The sequence below is a fragment of the Mauremys mutica genome, chromosome 6 (assembly GCF_020497125.1).
Source record: "Mauremys mutica isolate MM-2020 ecotype Southern chromosome 6, ASM2049712v1, whole genome shotgun sequence".
Classification (NCBI taxonomy): Eukaryota; Metazoa; Chordata; order Testudines; family Geoemydidae; genus Mauremys; species Mauremys mutica.
The window spans coordinates 87,851,050-87,873,287 of NC_059077.1; the positions used below are offsets into that span (position 1 = coordinate 87,851,050).

At 44.2% G+C, this 22,238-nt stretch overlaps 1 protein-coding gene across 1 annotated transcript; it reads left to right on the forward strand.

Annotated features, from left to right (window-relative positions):
- The first annotated feature begins 5,166 nt into the window (after nt 1-5,166).
- On the forward strand, nt 5,167-20,579 carry LOC123372330 (relaxin-3-like). The gene is made up of 2 exons (XM_045020358.1): nt 5,167-5,468; nt 17,803-20,579. The coding sequence occupies exons 1-2, from the start codon at nt 5,225-5,227 to the stop codon at nt 18,165-18,167; spliced, it is 609 nt and encodes a 202-aa protein (XP_044876293.1). The 5' UTR covers nt 5,167-5,224; the 3' UTR covers nt 18,168-20,579.
- The last annotated feature ends 1,659 nt before the right edge of the window (nt 20,580-22,238 follow it).

Genomic DNA, 22,238 nt, shown 5'->3' on the forward strand with positions numbered 1-22,238 from the left:
TAGGGTTTTTTTCAAGGCAGTGTTTTTTCTTTAATATTTTATGTATTTACTGCAAATATTTTAATTTCAGTAGTTCTTGTTTATCCCCTAGCATGAAACATCATGAATTCCTGCTCTTCAATTCTAACTTCATTATTACTTAGTTTGAAAATACCTCTTTCCTCTATAACCAGGGGTTAAGGATCTGGCCTATCGACTATAGCGACATGTTTTTTTCAAATTTAAGTGCCTATAACTGTATTTAGGCATCTATATTAAACATGGACTAAGTTTTCAGGCATGCTAGAGCACCAACAGCTCAAACTAACATCAATGGGAACTGTAAATCAGGCCACTCTTTCTAGCTGCTGAATTATAGGCATCTAAGTTTGCCAGATTTGCTTCAAATTTTAGAATAAAAACTTTTATCAAGTTCAGAAATACAGGTATCACTAGTTAACAGTGGATATGTCAACACAGCAAAAGCTGTGCAGCTAGCTTGAATCCAGCTACTGTGGGTAGCAATAGCAGTGAAGACAGCACAGCACAGGTTTCAGCATGGTTAGTACAAGCTCTGCATGGTCCCTGGTCACTACCCTGCTCTGAAGCCTATGCTGTGCTGTCTTCACTGCTATTGTTACCCACACTAGATTCAAGCTAGCATGGGTAGGCTAATCTGCATATTCCAAGGAAGATACTAAACTGGTACAGGACCCCGAGCCTAGAAAAAGGAGGTGGGGTTGGGAGTTCCAAGCATGACTGCCCAGGGAACATCAGTGTGTGTTGACAGGCATAGAAGGGGAGACACAGAAAGAGAGAATGCTGCGAGAAGGACAGTCTGCTTGTCCAAATCCAGAGATGGAGGTAACTGGGTCAGATGAAACATACCAAAGCTTGCAAGGAAATTCTAAGAGTTAGCTATGGAGAAATATGCATAGAGACCCTTACTGTTTTTACATTTTGCTCTACGTGCTTTATACGTATGGGTGAATGATGGTTTGTTTTCAAGATGCTGTTTCTGTGACACAGCAAACTTAGCCCCTTCAGGAGCTTGCGACAGTAACTTACAGGTGCCAAAATTATTTTGGCCTGTCACATTAACATGGTTGGAGTCTGTCCTTCAGAGATTCAGTCCGAGGGGTTCAACTGCATGATGCTGCCCAGAGAGGGGTGAAGGCAGCATGGTCCAGCCCCACAGGGATGCATGTGAGAGGGACTAAAAGGGGTCTACAATGCAGTTTACACTGTAACTGACACCACTTTTTACTCCCGCCCCCCCCCCCCCCCAAATAAAAGCCAGTATCAAAAATACGCTGCTCTTCTCACTTTGAAACTCAAATGGTCTTAACTGCAGGACTGCCCCCAACATATCATAGACTGATTTTTGTTTGTTTGTTAGACAGTGAGGCGATCAACTTGAGGGAGAGGGAAAATACTTGTCTGGGGCCTGATCTAACCTGAGACTAGAACTACCATCCTAACCCTGTTGATTTTTCTCTCCTGTGATGTCTGATAGCCATCCTTCCTGAATCAGTGTCACTCAGTGGGCCACTCTTCACGGGAAAGTGGGAGGTAAGTCCATAATAAAAAAGTTAAAACTCTACCAAAACATCGCCAGATATTCTGTGCACGATGTGTCTTTCTTGCCCTCATCAAGAAACTCAATTCTTCCAATGCACCCTGGTTCTGATCCACAGTACTATCTGCTCTAAATATCTCCTGGCTGGTTCAGACCTGCCCCATAACTCCTTCCCCCATCCTCACAACTCTAGTTCTGACAATGCTCTTTGGGAGCATGGGCTAGGGTTTAGAGGAGGCGCATAGTCATGGCATCTATGTACTTGATGCTCTCCCTTTTTCTGTGTGACCTTGGATTAATTATCTCTCTGTATCTCTGTTTTCCCATTTGTAAAATGGGGATGATAATTCTTACTATAACTACAGCTCACAGAGGTGCTCTGAGAATCAATATTTATAAAGTGTTTTTAAATGTTTAGATGGAAGGTTCTGGACCTCCTAAACAAACATACCCAAACTAATTGGGCTTGCCTCCCCCTTTATGATTACTAATTATTTGTATTGCACTTGCACCCAGACCGCAACCAGGATTGGAACCCCTGTATGCTGCATACTGTAGAAACAAAATAAGACCATTCTTGCCCCAGTGAGCTTACAGTATAAATGGAGGTAAGATGTGACAGGTGGGTGTAGAACACAAGGCGTTGGGTGGAGATGGAAGATGATTTTTATTTTCAATTATTTTGTCCTGTTTCTCTGTGCATCTTTAAATAAGTGGTATTTCTTCTTCAAGTGATGGTCCCTATTGTATTCCACTGAGGCCTACGCATGCACACAATGTCAGATATTTTGAAATAGAAACCTGTGACTACAGAAGAGGGAAATACGAGGCAGTACTCCTAGATTATAAGAATCACAGTATAAGCCATACATTCAAGAGTCGTGAGAATTTTTTATTCCCTCCATGGATATCAACGTGTCACCTTCTGGAGTATGGCTTGAACAACCCTTTCTGAGATTCTAAAATGCAGTGTAAATGCTGTACAGGTCAGATTTAGCATCACACAGAGAGATCAACTGGGCAAGAGGTAGAGGACAGAACTTTCAGTAATGCCCAAAGCTACAAAACTCCTTACTAGCAGAGATCAGGCTGAGCCCAACTTGATCCATGCATAGGACATCCTGCAAAACTCATCTCTGTATGAAGGCACACACCCCAAACAATGAAGTGGTAGAAAACTCTAGCAGCACTCTGAAGATTTCAGGCCTATTTTGGCCAAAATGTATCATTCATAATCTTGTAGTGGCACTTAAGTCTGGGGCAGTGGGAATTTTAGAAATGCTTATAGATAACATCACACCATTGTTACATTCAAATAGGAACATATTAATCATCACATCATCTAGTGCAATGGCTCTCAACCTTTCCAGACAACTGTACCCCTTTCAGGAGTCTGATTTGTCTTGTGTAACCGCAAATTTCACCTCACTTAAAAACTACTTGCTTACAAAATCAGACACAAAAATACAAAAGTGTCACAGCACACTGACTGAAAAATTGCTTGCTTTCTCACTTTTTTATTATATATTCATATTCTCGTTGATTTATTTTATAATTATTATACTGACATTTCAGTGTATAGGATATAGAGCAGTATGAATAAGTCATTGCATGACATTTTAGTTTGTACTGAATTTGCTAGTGCTTTTTATGTAGCTTTTTGTAAAACTAGGCAAATTTGATGAATTGATGTACCCCTGGAAAGAATGTTCAAAGCACCTTATTTGTGTTTCTATTCTGTTTAGAGAATAGAGTTGAGAGACAACTGTACATTATTTTTATTATTGAGCCTGCAAAAACAAACAAACACTATATAGATAGAATACAATGCAGAGGCATTTACAATTACAGTTACGAGGCAGAGAGAGCAGGATGTGAATGGAAGTGAGCAGGACCTTTTCCTAACTGTTACCCATGCTATTGCTTGTTGCCCAGTGGCATTATGTTAAGAAGAAAAAATTATCTCACTACAGTAACCAGCGAAATACGGAACATTTTTACTTTGTCAAATCTACCTCATATCACTCCCCCCCCCTTTCTTCTTATCACCTCTGACATGCTTTCCTATGGGGAAAATATAATGTAATTCCCCAATGCATAGATGTCTAACATATGTTAATGTTGCTGAGGTCAGAAAGAACTGAGGTTTTGTATTATGATTGGGTGCTGCTCTGTACAATTTTGGAGTATATAGGGTGCAGTGTGTGATTGAAAATGATAAATTAATGTTAGTAGTTGAAGAAGGATCTAAACTGGACATTTCCTAATTTTTAAAGATAGGTGTTAAGCAGTTTAACAAACCTTTTCTGTGTGTGAGTTTGTGCAAATAAATTATAAGGACATATTCACCTTACCTAATACTTTCTGATCTCTCAGCAGTGACATGCTATTGGGAAAAGGCACAACTGCTCAATGATTACAAGTGCCAGGAGCCAATACACAATAGTGTATTGTATTACAGAAAGCACAATAATGTTATAGCAAATAAATTTTTTGTACACATACTTCCACCAAAAATACCATCTGAAACCAAGAAAATGGACACCATTAATTTGCAGCAGCTGGACACTTCTGGCACCAAATATATTTTAAAATATTTTAACTATATTCCAAGATTAATCTCAATAAAGTTGCATTTATAAATAGCGCTCCTTTTTTAAAGAGATAGCCCCAGCCCTGCTTTCCACTACCTACCCTGTCTTTAGCCCTAAAAATGTAAATAAAGGTTGACAAGCAATTGAAAGGAAAGAGTTACAGCTAGATACACAGCTCTAGGAAAGGTATGAGGTGTAGCAGTGATTAGTTTTGTTTTCTTGGCTGCATGCAGTCTAACATTAAGTACACATGAGGGTTTTTTCCCCTCAAAATTCAAGCGTGAGAGTAACTTCTAAAAAGAACTACTTATACTGGAACAACATATTGACTATAGCAGTAACATCTCTACCAGTATCGTATATGTCTCATAACTAAACATAATTTTGCTTCTTTGCTATTGCCTATATAATTCTATTACAAATGCTTGAACACAAAAAATATATTACGCTAATTTGTTAACTTGCAATACAACTATTTTAGCTACTTTTCTTGGGTATAGGTTTGTTTTGAACAGCTTTCCTGCCTGTGATTAACAGCTTCCGTGACTTAGCCTCCAGTTAGAATGAAATTAATGGCACATCATTGAAAGAGTGTTGGTTATGCCTGCTGTAGAAAAGTTGATTTAAAGTTACAGGATTTATATAGCAATGCTTCTTTACAACGCACTATTCAAGATGTAATGCCTGTATTCAGGGGTGGTTGTGCATGATGCAAAAGTAACAGGACAGCGGCTGGTGCTAGCGCTGCTCCTTTAGGGCTGGTTTGCAAAGGCGGGAGGGGAGGGAGTCTCCACTGTGAGTGTGGGGTTATTATGGGAGCGCGGGCACGCAGCGCCAGCCAATAGCTCAGTGGGGCCAGGCGCAGGGAGGCGGGGGCGAGCTGTGCCCCCCTCGCCCCCGGAGCTGGGCTGTGCGCGTGGCTGACTCAGCGCCTGCCGCGCTCCGCACTGTATATAAGCGGGAGTCGGCGAGTGCCGGGCGCGCAGCACGAGGCGGGCGGTTGGCGCGAGGCGAGGCGGTGTGTAACCGTCTAGCGGGCGGGTGTTAGGGCGGGTCCGGGCCGCGCGCCGGGATGGGGATGAGGCTGCGGGTGCTGTGCGCGGGGCTGCTGTTAGCGGGGCTGCCGGCGGAGCTGGGCGCGCAGGGCGCCCCGGATGCGGCAGCGGTGCCCCGCGGCGGGGGCGGCGCCGGGCCGGGCGGCGAGTACGGGGTGAAGCTGTGCGGCCGGGAGTTCATCCGCGCCGTGATCTTCACCTGCGGCGGGTCCCGCTGGAAGCGCTTGGCCCTGCAGGCGGAGGAGCCGCTCCCTGGCGCTGGTGAGTGACCGGGAGCGCGGGGGCCGGGGAAGGCGGTGTGCGCCCCCCGGCTGCAAACGGAGGGGCTGGCACGGGCGGGGCACCGCGCTGGGACCTGCTCCCCCTGCAGCCCGGCTCGAGGTGAGGTGAGCCGGCCGGGCTCGCACGCGTCGTGGCGGCGGGGGCGGCGCGGTGCCCTTGTACGGCCGGGGCCGGGGCCGGGGCGGCGGCTGCTGATTGGACGGGGCAGCGTTAGGCGCAGTCTCGGCTTTTGAAAGCGAGAACCTACGTCGCCCCCTCCCTCCCCCCGCCCGGCTACGGCCGATGAGGGGAAGCGGCCAACTTCCCTATCTCTGCCCCTCGTTCTTGGGGAGCCTGCTGCGCCCTTGGCCCGGGGACCAGCGCGAAACCCACCCGTACGCGCCAGGAAGGGTAAGACACGCGCCTGGGACGTGGCCGTCCCTGCTCCCGCGCAGCCTTCGAGCGGGACGTTGGCGAGGCACTGCCCCTCCGGTCCCGCTCTGTTAGCTGCGGCCGTTCGCGCACGGACAGGGCTGCCCCGGCCGGGGTAAAGTCACTCCCATTCGCGTGTGCTCAGGGGCTACCCTCGTGGTCCCCATACAAGTACCTAGGAGAGAGCGAGACCTTCTTACTCCATTTAACAGCTCCGGCCAGCGGGGAAAGGGGCACGGTTCTCAGCAAGTGTCGCTGCTAGTTGCAGGCGAGGGTAGAGAAAACCCGTATTTCTCCCCAAGAAGCTTGGCAGACTGGGAAACAAAGGGCTGCTGTACACCTACAACTGAGCTTGACCCAGCGCTGGTGCTCAAGGGGGGTGGGGATTCACACCCTCGAGAGATGTAGCGAAGCCCATCTTAGCCCTGGTCTAGACACTGCTGTGCTGACAGAATTCTTCTGTTGACCGAGCTGCTGCCTCTGAGGGGGTGGATTAACCACAGTGACAGCAAAACCCCTTGAGGCACTGCAGCGCGTGCCTAACGCGCCTGTAATGCCCTAGCATCTGTAGTGTGGGTAAGTGCTCAGTCTTCTCTCGGCTTAGACTCTAAACAAGTGAAATTAACCACATACTTGTTATGGGCACACACTTCAGAGAAAGCTCTACTACTTACCCCTCTTCCATCTTGAATATGGTGGTAAGGGGTTGCCGCTGATGCTCTTCAGTCAGTCCATATGGCAAGAACAGAGCACTGTCACAAATCACCTAAAAACCCACAAACACATGGGGTCACTTCTACTTTGCTAATGATGGGACATGTTCAAATAAATGCTTCTGTTAGTGAAACTTGTTTAATTCATCATCCCAGGAAAAACAACAACAACATCGAATCATGGCTACGCTCGCAGCATTTCTCTAGTTCAGCCACCAGGGGCTTTTCTTGCAGCCACAGCCTTCTGGGTGGTGATTTGGGGGAGGGGGCAAAGAAGCAGCCCTTACCCAGGGGCTGCCAGCAGTGGTTAGGCCCTGCCCCACTCTGGAGCACCAAGCTGGAGGAGCAGGCAGCCAGTGAGCTCCCTACCTTTAGGAGGGCAGTGGGGTGAGGCTTCAGCCCTTGGGTGGCAGGCTCCAGCCACGGGGCTTCAGGCTCTGTCCCTGGGCCCTGTCCCCTGGCATTGGGCTTCAGGCTCCGTTCCCTGACTGCATGGTGACAGGCTCTAGGTCCAAGCTCCCTCCCGGCCCCCTGCTGCCTCCCCCGGTGCCCCATCACCCCTACTGCCTGTGTACTCACCTCCCCATCCAGGGCTTAATTTGTCCCCAGGCTTGCCGGAGCTGAGTAAATCTGCTGTGAAAAGTGATACAGGTCTGTCACATCTTACAAGCATTTAACATGCGCGATTTCAGCTTTACGCGGTTGGCAAAACAAAAAAAAAAAAGGAGAAAAATAAATTTTAATACTGTACTTGTAGTGTGGGCAATTCCGCCCACCATTCAACTCAATGCAATTTTGACTATACGCGGTTTTCGCTTTACACGCTAACCGTGGAATGGAACCCCCGCGTAAGATGAGACTCACCTGTACTAACAAACATACAAATATCACTTTTCACAGCACACATAGGCGATAGCAAGTCTTGGCAAAAGAAACAATAAGAAAAAAAACAAGAACATTCAAAGCACCTTATTTGTGTTTCTATGCTGTTTAGGTCCAATAAAGAATAGCGACAACTGTACATTATTTTTATTATTGAGCCTGCAAAAAACAAACCAACCCTAAATTGGTAGATTACAATGATTTGGACATGTATATGTGCATATTTGTTTTTCCTAAAGTTCATTAAGTATATTAGGGAAAATTTGTCAGAGGAGCCATCAGCAATAATTGATGGCCGCACTCTGAGGCCACCAAAAATTTGTTGAGAACCCATGTCATAAAAGGTGTATTTGCTTAAAGATTAAACACTTTCACTGTTGTTCAAGTCATATTAAAATGATTCCTATTATGTATTCAGAAGTCAGAAATAGCAACCGACTCCAAAGCACTTCCGGATTAGTCAACCTGTACTGTATTTATTGTTAGTGTTTAGTTTTAACAACTAACTGTTGAACAAAGTATACATTTATTACCATGTTTCTGTAGTCACATTATTTCCGGAGTTTTTTTATTGTATTATAGCAGTACCCAGAACCCCCACACATGGATCAAAATCCCATTGTGCTAGGCACTGCAGAAACATAACTCAAAGACTGTCCCTGCTCCAAAGAGCTTACAATGTAGCTTTTTGCTTATTAATCTGACTGAGATTGTCCTGCATACAGACAAACTGTTATAGTTCATAACTATTCATCAGTTTGATGCACACACAAAGGCATTGTTTCTACCTGATACTTAGTTTGTACATTTATATATCACATAATTGATAAACCACATTTTAAAAGCATTGTTTTAACAAAGAAAAAACCTATTACCATAATATTTGCCACAGATGTGCTAATCAGAGTGTGCTGTGTTTGGCCACAGATTATTCTGACAGCCTGGTCTTACCAAGTGCCTACAGGAGCATGAAATACACCTTCTGAGCTGAAAAACCAAAAAACATTACTCCACTGTCTTCCCAAACTTATTTCAGCATTCCGCATGTCACAAATAGAGAAGTTCTCTTGCCACAAAACACTGTAACCCCTGTTGAAGTCCATAAGAGTTAATTGTACCCTGCTAAATAAGAATGGGACCAAACATGACTTGTTCTATAATGTGCTACTGAAAGAAGGGATCACTTTCCAATTCTCAGCTCCACAAACTAGTCTTCAAGTCTCGGAGTCTGATACTACTAGTCATCTCTCCCCACTCAACAGCCCTCCCAAAAAAAGCAATTTCACCCTGTTACTCTTACACCTTTTACTTCAGTTATTTCAGCAGTGTTACATTTTTTTAGACAGAAAAAGGAACTTAGGTGTAAATCCGCAAAGGGACTTGTGTGGTGCAAGGCTGAATATTGCAATGCTTAACTTTTTAGGCACTTAGCTACCTCAGAATCCTCAGATCCTGAGTTAAGCATCTAGGCTCTGTATACAATGCATGGAAAGATTTACACACCTGGGAATGGGATCCACAAAAACCAGCACTGTGGTGGTGGGGAGTTGAAGAGTAGGGTGTGTCTGAAGCCCCACCTCTTTCAGGGAGTTAGATGCCCAAGCTCAAGCTAGAGGAAGGCACTTAAGGTCTGCAGCCAGAAACCCTGTTCTGATATCAGGCACCTAATCTGTTTCTCGCAAAAACAGCGACGGTGCACATCTAACTCCACACAAAATGGTTGGGGGTGGAGGGTGAGAGAGAAATAGAGCAACTCCCTTATAACCTTTAGCCCAGTGGTGAGGGCACCCTCCCAGATGTGCGAGTTCCTGATTCTCCCTGAAGAAGAGGGATTTGGATGGGGGTTTCCCACCCCCCACGTGAGTGCCCCAACTATTGGGGTCTGGAATTTTCTGCTGTGGCTCTCAGAAGTTTTCCTATTGAAGCTATTTAATTTTGTATAAATAATTAAATATTGGACCAAAGAGTGTGAGAATGGCTCAATAGTCCATTGCTGAGGGTACTCATCTGAGATGTGGCGAGTGCCCTCACCACTGGACTGAAGCGTGAGAGACGTCTTCATTCACTTGTCCCTGATCTCTCCACTATATGTGTAGAGTATCAGAGAGGTAGCCGTGTTAATCTGGATCTGTAAAAGCAGCAGAGTGTCTTGTGGCACCTTATAGACTAACAGACATTTTGCAGCATGAGCTTTCGTGGGTGAATACCCACTTCGTCGGATGCATGTAGTGGAAATTTCCAGGGGCAGGTATATATAAGCCCCTGGAAAGCTTATATAAGTTTATATATACCTGCCCCTGGAAATTTCCACTACATGCATCCGACAAAGTGGGTATTCACCCACGAAAGCTCATGCTCCCAAACGTCTGTTAGTCTATAAGGTGCCACAAGACTCTTTGCTGCTTTTATAGGTGTAGAGTTAGGTGTGCTTTGAGAACACTTACCTGATTGGGCCCTGCAGGTGAGATAGGCAAAGGACCCCACTGGGATTTAGACATGAGATTGAGATAGGGTGACCAGACGTCCCGATTTTATCGGGACAGTCCCGATTTTAACACATTTGTCCCATGTCCCGACTGCACATCGGTTGTGACGCCCTTTGTCCCGATATCACGGACTGCTCACCATCACCGCCAAAGTGCCGGGGCTGGCATGGAGGTGCTTCCTGAGGTCGCTCCCAGCGGCGCGCCTGCCCACTGGCAGGAGCCGGCAGTGCTGGCGGCCCCTAGGCAGAGGGGGTCTCCGTGTGCTGCACCGGCTCCCTCCTGCCCAATCAGAGCTGCAGGGGTGGGGCTTGCAGGCGCCAGCAGCAGGCAGAGAGCCCTCCGCCCCCCCACCCCACCCTGACCCTATGAGCCAGAGGGACCTGCTGGATGCTTCCTGGGAGCCGCTGCTGCCTGGCTCCAGGTGGCTAGAGAGGGCCCTGGCACTGCCCCGCCCCACAGACGGCATAGCTCCGTTCCCCACTCACCATGTGGACAGTTCTCTGCAGCGTGTGGGCTCCATTCAGTGTCAGGCGCCGCGTGCATCAGCGGGATAAATAGCTCCCCAGCCCCCACTATGCTGCCTCCACGCAGCCGCTCTGCCCGGGCTGCAGCCATGACCCAACGAGGGCATTTGGCCAGGGCTTGCAGCCTGCTGCGGCCAGAGGCAGGGAAGGCACCAAGGGGGCCACGGCAGAGAGCAGGGGCGGGTGGTGCCTTGATCTGGTGCAGTTTCCCATGTGCCCCCCTCACCTATCTCCTGCAGTGGGGGTGGGGGTGATTATAAAGCCAGGTGGGAGAATCAGTGGCCACTTTGGGTGAGTCTGCACCGCAGGTTAAGCGCAGGGTTAGTGGGACTTGAGTCAGTTGAGCTGTGTTAGGGAGCCCTGGGCTTAGGGTGACCAAAGGTCCCAATATTAGAGGCTTTGTCTTGTATATGCAATTATTCCCCACCCCCCGCCCCAAAAAAAAAGTGTCCTGATTTTTTACACTTGCTATCTATCACCCTAGATTGAGATGTGCACCTATCCAGAGGCAGAAACCATGGGGACTTTTACAGTCACTTCCAGAATTGGTGACAGCTGAGCAGGTGTTGTGGGGATCTCAGTGATGCCTAAATTTTGGAGCTAGGTGCTTGAGTCCTTTTGGGGAACTGGGCCTTGGTATAGTTACTCATTTAATTTTTTCCATTCCAGGTATGATAGCTTCCTCACATTTGAATGCTATATTATTTGGTTACTTAGAACTGGTCTTCATGAACATTTAGTTCTCAGCAAGCTGGGGTGTGAATCTGCCATGGACTAACTGTCCGTGTGGACCCTGATGCCATTCATTTCAAAGAGTCAGCAGGGTCCACATGGACACTTAGTTTGTAGCAGGCTAGTAGGGGAAAGATTCACATAATAGCTTGCTGCAAACTAAATATTTGTGTAGACAAGCACTTATATGGATCAAGGATTTTATATTTCGTTTAGGCAGAATTCCTTTATCAAAATATAAAATACAAAATAGATTAATAATATTTACAGCACAAAGTTAAAAAGATGTTCTGCAACACTACTAAGGTCCCCACCACACTGTATACACTAGATCATATACAGGTATTTAAATGGATGGAGGAGGCTAGACTTGCTCTTCTATTTATTGGGTTAATTTATTCTGAAAGATCTTTTTAAAGAAAATTGTCTTCATGTAAAAGGGATTAATTGTAAATACTAATTGAATAACAAAATTATAGCTTGAAAAGATTTCCTTTGGAGTAATGCAATTTAAAGGTTATTTTATTTACACTAGCCATTAAACCTGTTACTATAAAATCAGTTCAAGACACCTATGTACTCTGAACTATAACCAGCATCAGTAAAACAAGTGCTTAAGCAAATACTGAAATTTCTAATAAACTGGGGTGAAAGAGCAGCTCTGCAAATGTGTGACAAGAGCAGTGTCCTTGTAAGAAAGTTGTACAGACTTAGGGCAATAGGACTTAGGACTTAGTCAATGCAATCCTCAAGCATCAGAAAGTTCCTTCTTGATAGTAGGCACCTAACTTATTCTGCTGTATTTGAAGTACTCAATATGTTTTTCCCATTTATCTGAGCAGCAGGGTAGAAATGGACATGTACTCTTGTAATAGCTGGATGGCTCAGGAAAATCAGATAATTTGATTTATCCTTGTGTTCTGAAATATAATCCATCAGAAAGATCAAATCAAAGGAAAAGGTACTTTTTTAAAAAAAAGGTGACAAAAGTACATGTACTAGGGCCATCTAGGAACCTTAAACCTATAACTGTTTTATTTTCCTCATAGTCTCCTGCTTTGACCTCTCTCTTAGCTAGAGGCACAGCCATGCTTTTCAACAGCAAGTCATCAGCATTCATGCCACTGTAGCTTCTGTAAGATAAAAATTTAGGTAGACAAGGGTTTGCCTCAAAAATATGCCTTCTCACTCCAAACTTGGATGGATGCACTATCATCTAGTATTAGGGTCTCTGAATGGGATTGAGATGGAACTGATCTTGATAAACAGACTGCATCATGAGTGCTCATGGGCTTACAGCATTAATCTTTCAGTCATTCAATTTCATGGCAGCCATAAGAGCTTTTGTCTTGATCAACCCTTAAAAGCTAACAAACTCTACATGGTTCCCAAAACCTCTGAGGAAGAATAGTCATAATAACAGCCCATTATCAATGACTTGGAAGGACATAGTAGTCGATGAGAAACTATAGGTATGGTGCTTCCCCAAGTAGCATGTTAAGTATGGGGGCTAAGGTTCTATTTTGCACCTCTAAGAGGTACAATACAGAACCCTCAGCCTAGAGAAGTGGGGTGGGCTGGCTGAGGTGACTAACCCACTTTTGTACTCTCCTGCTCCTGGTGATGCTTCAGGGGCTGGAGCAGCTCTGATGTTACTTAGCTGTAGGGGCTTGTTTAAGTTATGGCAGCCTCTCTTTGCTGCAGCACTGCCTAGAAGAGCCCAGACATGCTTCCTACACTAGGGCTTTGGAAGGGGTACTTATGTCTGTCTTATGCAGTCCCTGTGCTGGGGAAATCCTCTGTTGACGGGATACTGAGCTCTTAGGGCCCCATAATACCACTCTATCCCGTTTACCCCATGGAAAAAGGCTGAAGCAGGGGTGACAATCTTACCCAGTACATGTATTTTTTTGCATATCACTCCGTTCTGGTTGGGTATACTCACAAGTTTAAATAAAAATTAATACATTTTGTTGAAATGACTTGTCTTCAGAGGACTTAGTTCAAGACATGGATGAAGTTTAAAAACAAATCTGTTCATTTGAGGCAAAGCAGCATCTTAACTATTTTTTCCCCCAAAGGGCACTTTTCTGCCATGCTCCTAGTTCAGTGCCTGAATTGATTTTGCTGAAATTATAAAGAAAAACGTTATTTAGGGCCCCAAGAGTAGATAAGAGAAACTGTAATACAAAAGGATTTTGCCTACCATCAAAGGAAGGGAAAATAGGGATTTCACATGGAATGGCTTTTACAGTCTAGGTTGTTGGTGCTTGTGATATCCCCACACTGACTGTGCTTACACTTACATGAGGGAAACTTTTCATTGATAGAGTTCATGAAACAGGTGGTTGTCTTGCTTTGTTCTTTTAGCCACCCACAGAAGTTCCCAAATTGTGGCCTGCACAGAGTTGGTGTGTAACTAAGCTGCTAACCTTCCTTCTTTCCAGTTGAGAGAAACAGAGCAGATGGGAGGGAGAGATTAAACAAAGAGCCAAAGCATTAGCTGAAAATATAAATACTTTCCTAACATTACCCTATGTAAGCAACTGGTAGTGTCTGCAAATAAGGCACTATAACGGGGTGGTTACCCCGCTCCTGCCCTGAAGGGCTTAAAACAGCCCTGGGAGAGGGCTGTGGCAGGGAAAGCAGCTACTAGATTGATTGGGGAAGCAGCCGCAGCTGAGACACACCCCAATCAGGCCTCAGCTAGCCCTGTATAAAAAGGCTGGGAGCCAGGCACTCAGCAGTCTCTCTCTGCGTTCAGAGAGAGAAAGGCCTGGCTGCAGGGAGGTTAACCAGGTATCTGGAGTGGAGCAGGACTGGGGAAAGGCCAAGGGAGCTGAGGAGCTCTGGCCTAGGAAAGCCCCAGACTGCAGGCCTGGTAAGGTCTATTAGGTACTGGGTTGAAGGGGCAGCCCATAGGCAGCAGGTCCAAACCCCTTTTTGCCTGTGATGATTGGCTGATAGACTGCAGTCCCCCCACAGGGCGCAGGGGCTAGACGGTGACTGGCGGTAGCCACGACTGAGGCGATGTGGGAATAGGGGCTGGGGGTTCCCCTGGGTGGGGAGACTCAGAGAGAGTGGGTTACTGCCAGGGGGCAGCACCACAGACAACAGGGTACCACGTCCGTGAGGGACACAGGGAGCCAAGCGGTAGTGGGACACCAGCCTACAGAGAGTGCTCAGGAGGCTGGAAACGCTAATTCCCAGAGACAACCAGCAGGAGGTGCTGCAGGGGTGAGTTATGCACCCTTACAGGGACAGTGGTTCATGCAATCAAGAATAGTAGTCAATAAGAATTGAAAAGGTGGTCCACACAGTAGGAAGCTTGCCAACCTCTAGGATGGTGCTTCTACATAGCAACATTGTTTGATAGAGCCATTTTGACATTTATACTCATCACACCTTACAATCATAGATGTATGTTCTGTGTCTCCTAAAGCACCTGCCATGTTGCTTAGCACAGTTAGGGAATGTTGAGTAACTAAATGAGTTTGGAATGGAATGGATTTGGAGGACAAACACAAATATGATGCTTGTGGATTCTTCTCCACAACTGAGGGAATCTACTTGCACATGAGATGTGATAGAAAGCTATTCAATCTTGCAAGACTCAGAGCTAAATCTAAGGCTCAGGAGGCCCTTATCCAACACTGCCTCTTTGCTAATGATGCAGCAGTGACAACCCACACAGAAGCTCGTCTCCAAAACCTTATGGATAGTTTTTCCAAAGCCTGCCAAGACTTACCCTAAGCCTAAAAAAGACACACATAATGTACCATCATGGAGCTTAGGAAGCACCCTCCATCAAGATCAACAACTCTAAACTTGAAGTGGTGAATGAGTTCACATACCTGGGGTCCACTATCACAGTCAACCTTTCACTTGAAACAGAACTCAATATCTGCACTGGAAAAGTTGCCACAACAATGTCTAGACCAGTAGTTCTCAGTGTTTTGTACTGGTGACCCTTTTCACATAGTAAGCCTCTGAGTGTGACCCCCTGATAAATTAAAAACACTTTTTAATATTTAACACCATTATAAATGCTAGATGCAAAGTGAGGTTTGGGGTGGAGGCTGACAGCTCGTGACCCCCCATGTAATAACCTCGTGACCCCCCTGAGGTCCCAACCCCCCAGTTTGAGAACCTCTGGTCTAGACTGAGCAAAAGGGTATGGCAAAACAACAAACTGATAGACCACACAAGATCTGTGTGTATCATGCACGTGTTATCAGCACACTTTTGTATGGGAGCAAGACATGGACCTTATACTCTCATCAAGAAAAGAGGCTCAACAGCTTTCAGATATGTTGCCTTTGTCAAATCTTGGGCATTTCCTCGAGGGACAGTGTCACCAACACTGAGGTGCTCAAGCAGGCCAGCATACCCAGCATGCAAACACTCCTCAGACAGAGATGCCTCTGCTGGCTTGGGCATGTTTGCCGAATGTATGATGGGTGTAACCTAAAGAACATCCTCTATGGCGAATTGGCATCTGGAAAAAGACCCAAAGAATGCCCAAAATTGTGTTCAAGGATGTGTTCAAGTGAGAGCTCAAAGAAATGGATGTGGACAAATGGGAAGATCACACTCAAGACCACAGCCTTTGGAAACAAAGGTCTCCAGAGTTACGCGAGGAAGCTGTCCAGCTTAGCAAAGGAGAAAAGAACTTGCAGAAGGCAGAGCCCAAAGGGTCGAAACGTCACTTAAATGTGACAGATGCAGCAGAGATTCTCTCTCTCAAGTGGGTCTCTTCAGCCACAGCTGCGGCTGCCATAAAACCAACTGAGTAAATTCTCTCTCTCTCTGGGTGGATACCCATGGTCCTCTCAAGACCGAAGGATACCTACTACTGCGGGTCAGAAAAGTGTTGGGGAGAGCACTTACTCAGTTGGACCATTGTTAAAGACCTCATCCCAGATGTTGCAAAAAACTCTTGTAACCACAACTCAGTGCTTGTGTGGGGATACAAAGTATTGTACTGGCGTTGGAAGTTCAAGACAGTCCAGTTAACTACCCAACACACACTTTGCTATAATAGATGATCCAGGCATAGGGTTAAGAGCACAGCTGTGGACCATTACCTTCTCTCAGCCAGTCAATCCCTAGGATAGCTTTTCTCAAACGGGGGTCAGCGAGGGTACTCCAGGGGCTCCATGGGTCCCACTATCAACTCAACTCTTCCCCCTCCCTTCCAGCACCTCATGCACACCGAGGAACAGCTATTCAGCAGCATGTAGGAGGTGCTGGGAGAGAGGGGGAGGAGCAGGGAGCACTCAGGGGAGAGGGCGGAATCAGGTCTGAGGCCACCAGTCCAGCTGATCAACTCCTCCCTCTCCCTCCCAGTGCCTCCTGTAGGCTGGGGAAGAGCTGTTCAGTGGTGTGCAGGAGGCACTGGGAGGGAGAGGGAGGAGTGGGGATGGGGTGGAAAGAGGCATGGAAAAGGAGGGGGAAGGGTGGAGTGGGGGCAGGAAAAGGTGGGGCTTTGGGAAGGGGTAATGTGGAGGGCAGGGCCTGGGGCTGAGTGGTGGGTTTGGGGGGGCCATGAAAAATTTTAAATCAAAATGAGGGTCCTTGGATTGCTAAAGTTTGAGAACTGTTATCTTAGGAAATTGCCTCTATCTCATAGCTGCTTAATTACTCGTTATAGAAGAATAGCACACAGGTGGTGACTTCCCACCTAAAACTGCATGTAAACTGCATGGTGTCCTTGTGGAAAAAGGATGCCTCATCATGTATGTCGCTTACAGCAGCCACACTGTTGTAGTTATGCTAAGTACATGTTTATTACAAAACTAGCCTGATTAAAACAACAGTTACATAAAAACAACCCTGTCAGCCAGGGTAGTGGGAGTGCTGTTCTTGTTGTCTTGTGTTTAGGTAATGATTAAGGCTAAGTTTTAGACACGGGTATTTTTAGTAAAAGTCATGGACAGGTCACGGGCACTAAACAAAAAATTGACGGCATGACTTGTACTATACCCCTGACAATCTTAGGAGTGCTACAGGTGTGCAGAGAGGGGGCACCGTGGGTGCTGGAGGGAGGTGGGGTTGGCAAGCTCTCTATCTGGCTTCTTGGAAGTGGCGACATATCCCTCCATAAACTCCTAGCTCCGCACGCTGCCAGCTCCGCAGCTCCCATTGTCCGGAAACCGTTGCCAATGGGAGCTGCGGGGGCAGTGCCCAGGGGCGGAGGCAGGGACATGTTTCTGCTTCTGGGGAGCCCTCCCCAGCTAAGTGCCACCTAGAGCCCTTGCCCCCTTCCATGTGTCAACCCCCTGGTCCCTCCCACACCCAAACTCCTCCTGCTGCTTGGGGTGGGACAGCAGTGGCCCGAGGCTGCCCCAGCAGTGGCCGGTGCAACTGGCCCAGGGGCTGCCTGAGCAGGGGATTCCGTGACTTCTGTGACCTCCATGATAAACTCGCAGCCTTAATAATGATTCATTATTAGCTGAATGATTTTGATGCAACTTCTAACCATGACCTTCCACCCTTAGGAACACTATAATGACCCCTAACAACTTTGGAATTAAAAAAAAATCTTCATTTTTATTTTAAACAGATTCTTCTCAAGCCACCAGTAACAAAGAACTGGAGAACTTGAAGTTGCAGTCATTCTTAGGTCCTGGATTGGAGCAGCTGCAAAGAGCCAGTGTACCGCTTGGACAGCTGATATTGAAGGATTTGTTTAGTTTATATGATTATAATGAGTATGTACCCATGTCAGATGACTTCAGTGAATATGTTCGCCAGGTTGAGGATGCTGCCTGGAAGAACAGAGGTGGAACAGGGATTGCCAATCCCATGAGGTCAAACAGTTTTCCTTGGGCCAAGTATCCCAGAAGAAAACGAGACTTCTCAATGGGGGTAGCAGGAGTGTGCTGCAAATGGGGCTGTACCAAAGCTGAGATCAGTACACTATGCTGAGATTAAAATTGTATTTCTGTATTTATTTTAGACATATGAACTCAATGTTAGTTGCAGTGATGCCTGATCAAGTACTGCATGTAGGGAGCAAAACAGTCTCAATAACATGGCAATTTTGTCTGCAAGCAGCTGTATGTTACTGTTTTTTCTCTAAAAACTCAAAACTTATGGTAATCAGAACTTTGTTTTGCTGCAGTAACCTTTGCTCTAACTGTGTTAGTAAACCTTTACTTTCTGTGTTTTAAGGCTTTGTCTTTAAAATTATAAGAAGACTTTCACACCACCTCTTTGTAACACTTCAGGGAGAAACCTCAATGGTAATTAAAGTATGTTACACTATATAAATGCAATAGAGTTGTTTTTCCCCTTCCATTGGAAACAATACCTAGGGAATCCTTTAAAGAGCTGAGACTTTGACCAATTCTAGCTGAAAGGGTGTTCTGTAACTTGAAACTCAAATAATACCAAGTTGGCTAACTGGCTTCTATGCCACACTAACAGAAGTTAGTAAGATGATCTAGTACAACATCCAGACCATCTCCATCCAATTACAGAATTATTTCCTAAATACCACATTTTAAAACAAAATTTTCTCATTCGGCTTAAACTTTCCTTTGACTTCTTTCCTACTTGTATATCTCTGTACTGCCCTGAATAATCTCTGGTTAAAGAATTAACATCTCAAGGAATCTAGGTTTATCTTGTGCCATCTGTTCCTCACTTGTTGTTTAGCCAAAGTGTTAGATATTTAGCACCTTTAATCTATTCATACTTGTTCTATGAACACCTTCCAATTTATCTACATTTCTAGAGTACTGCAGTATTCAATTGTGTGCAATATTCCAGATTTACTGTTGAATTACTAACTACTGTTTCATTTGTCTTCCACTGTTACTTTTCTCTTAATGGTCGTGGTATCCAGATTTTTTTCTTTATCCTCTTCAGATATACTAACTTATTTTCTTCTAATATTTGTAACCATTTGAGGTCCCTCTAAATTCTGGTATTTAAAATGCATCTTCACTTATTGTAACTTTGAAATTAGTGTTACATACCTCCTACTTCAAGACTAGTGAAAATGGCAGTGAATAGTTGCCAGTGTACCAGACCTAACACCAATTGCTGTAGCACTACAATTACTGAAGACTATTTATGATGACTGTTTGTTTAGTCTTTCAGCTAGTTTTCAATCCATGTACATTTTTAACAATTAAATTAGATAATTTAAACGAATGCTTCACTAAATCAATAGTGTATCTCCCATGTTCCCTTCATCCTCAAATTTTGTAATTATTCCCATCAATTAGATTTCACTGATAAGAGTGAAAACTCCACGGTATTTTAAAAGAGGATGGAAAAAACAGCTGTTAAATGTGGATATTATCAACCTTTAGCTTTCATAACATTTACATTTCAATGGGATGGCAATTTATATTACTAATTGTTAAATATGCTTTTCTTCTACTATACATAGCTGCAGTGAATGAGAGCTGCTCTGGGAAGGGTAACTGTAAGTGATAATGTATGTTCACTGTAGCTCCCACTGCTAGTTAAGGGTGCTTTTTTTTTTTCCATTCTAAACCCTGCTTCCAGTCACTCATTTTAATGAATTTTTCAAGTTTCAGGCTGAGTTTTTCTAGACTTAGTAGCTAATAAAGGAGAAGGGGTAGAGTTTGAGGAGAAATGCTTCCCCTAATTTTGATTAGGAGCAAGTGGGGAAGCAGGGAGCAAATTCTCTCTCAATTTCACACTTAGCAGTTCTACTGCAGAAACAGCTATAGCAGAGAGCTGAAATTTGACACAGAAAATAGCCTGTACCAAATTTCTTAAGTGCTTTGAGAAAAAAATATTCTATTTTGATTAAATTATGATAATTTGAAAATTGCTCTGTATGTACCATCCATCTTGACAGAACATTTTCTCTGCTAAACTTGTAAAGTAAAAAACTGAGGAAAAGCTGCACTGTATATATTTACAAACACGCAGAGTAAGTGACGTACCTGTTCCTTGTTCCAGGACTGCCCTTCAGGTTTGTTGGTGCATATCCACCTAGGCACACAGGTGAGCTACCTTTCCTCTTTCTGCCGGCTCCTGCATCTCACGGTGTAAAGGTGTAATTCAGGTGGGCTCTTGGACCAAACCATTGGAATTTTCTGTTGGAACTTTCTTAACATTCAAGGTTGCAGACATAGCCATATACCTTAACATTATAACCAGTGAAGATATGAAAAAATAAAAGGAAATCTGTCTCACCATAAAATTTACGGTAAGCATTAAGTGGAAAGATAATTCCCAACACAAGCAAGGAATATTTAGGGCTTAACCAAGGCAGGAGGTGTGACTTGCAGAGGGTGCTGAAGTTTGTCTTTCACTATTATCCTGAGACTTTGTGAATAGTCTTTGAAGGGTGAAAGTAAACCAACTGTAATGTAAGTACTGAATTGATTAAAATTCACTCACAAATTAATGAATACTATACATTATTTAATTTATCCTCTCCATGCATACACACATTTGTTATAAGAGTGTGAGGTATTCTTACCAGGGTTCTCTCAGGATCAAGGATGATTAAGATACTGAGTATAGTTCTACTTCACCTTTATTAAAAAAAAATCCATTAAGCAACTGATTTTTGTTGGTTAGTTGAATGGTTTAGACATGTTTCACTATAGATATATACGGTATTTACAAGTGGTTGGGAATGGGTTGCACCCAGACAAGTCATTAAGCTGAAGCGTTACGGTGTTTTCCCTTTGAACATTTAACTTAAAATTGTAAATACATATTGAACATTTAAAAAAAACATATGTCTGAAAGCCAGGAACTCAAAGGTAACTACACAAAAACGCCACAAGTCAGATACTGAAAAGTGTGGAAATGCAGAGTTTGGAATAACCTAATCACTAACTCTTTGTCACTGGACAATAGAGTAGTAATAACTTCATTTTCATATGCACCAATTCAGAATTACAGGAAATCTTACAATAAAAAAATCTAAGTAATTCAAATCAAAATGTTTCAGATTAGAGTCCATTCTCAGATTATTTTAACAGCCTGACTGTGTCCTTTTAAAATTTTAGAACTAACATTCTGGTACTCCAACATACCAATTCTTATTATTGGGGTTTGTCATCTCCTACCGTCTTACTTGTCAATGTGTACTGAACAACTAAAGAGAATTTCTTTATGCTATTACCACGTTAGATTATTAAAATTGAATTTTTAAAATTAAGGTCAAGATTAAAAAAAATAACAGTGCCTAATAAGGAGTTAGGAGCCTAATTTTAGGTAGTCTGAGAGGCTGGAAGTTGAACGCATTTGAAAGGCGACCAAATAAGGTCTTGAGTCAGGACAGCACATAGTTAACTGTAAGCACAGGCTTAAGCACCTTTCCTGAATAGAGATGCTTTCTTGAATTGAAGTTTAGGCACACACATCTGAAAACCTTGGCAGCAATGTACTATTTTGTTATAGAATTTAGTTACTTTATACATTTCTTTGATCTTGGACAATGAAAATACTCAAATTTCATGTCTGTAATCCATTTTCTAGTCCATTTAACATTCAGGTTCTCATCTACTTGCAAAGTTGATACAGTGCTTGCAATTCAAACACTGCAAGAAAATGTTTATTTAAAACAAGCACTTTAATGGAAACATTTCTAAAGCTTGTTTTACGAAAGCCAAGTTTGGGTCTAATATCTATATTCCTTTAATATCACTTTGTCTTGGCAGTTAGTTCACTTAGGCCTCATGTTGATCCTCTACACAGAACTGAATTTCACCTTATGCAATCTGTTTTGAGAATTCATGCATCTTCAGTCTTGTCAGGCCATATATGCAACAAGGGAGAATTTATATTTAAGGCAGGGAATATAAAAGTTGAAGTAACTACATTAGCAAAGAAAAAATATTTCAAATGGTATGTGGCATGTTCAGTGCACATATTTTAGTTTGCATACACTACTTTATCTTAAATCACTGTACAATTTCAAGTAACTTTTTCAATTAGTATTTGTCCCAGTATGCCGCCTTGTGGCTGGGGTTGGCACTGTGGGTGAACCCCAGCTAA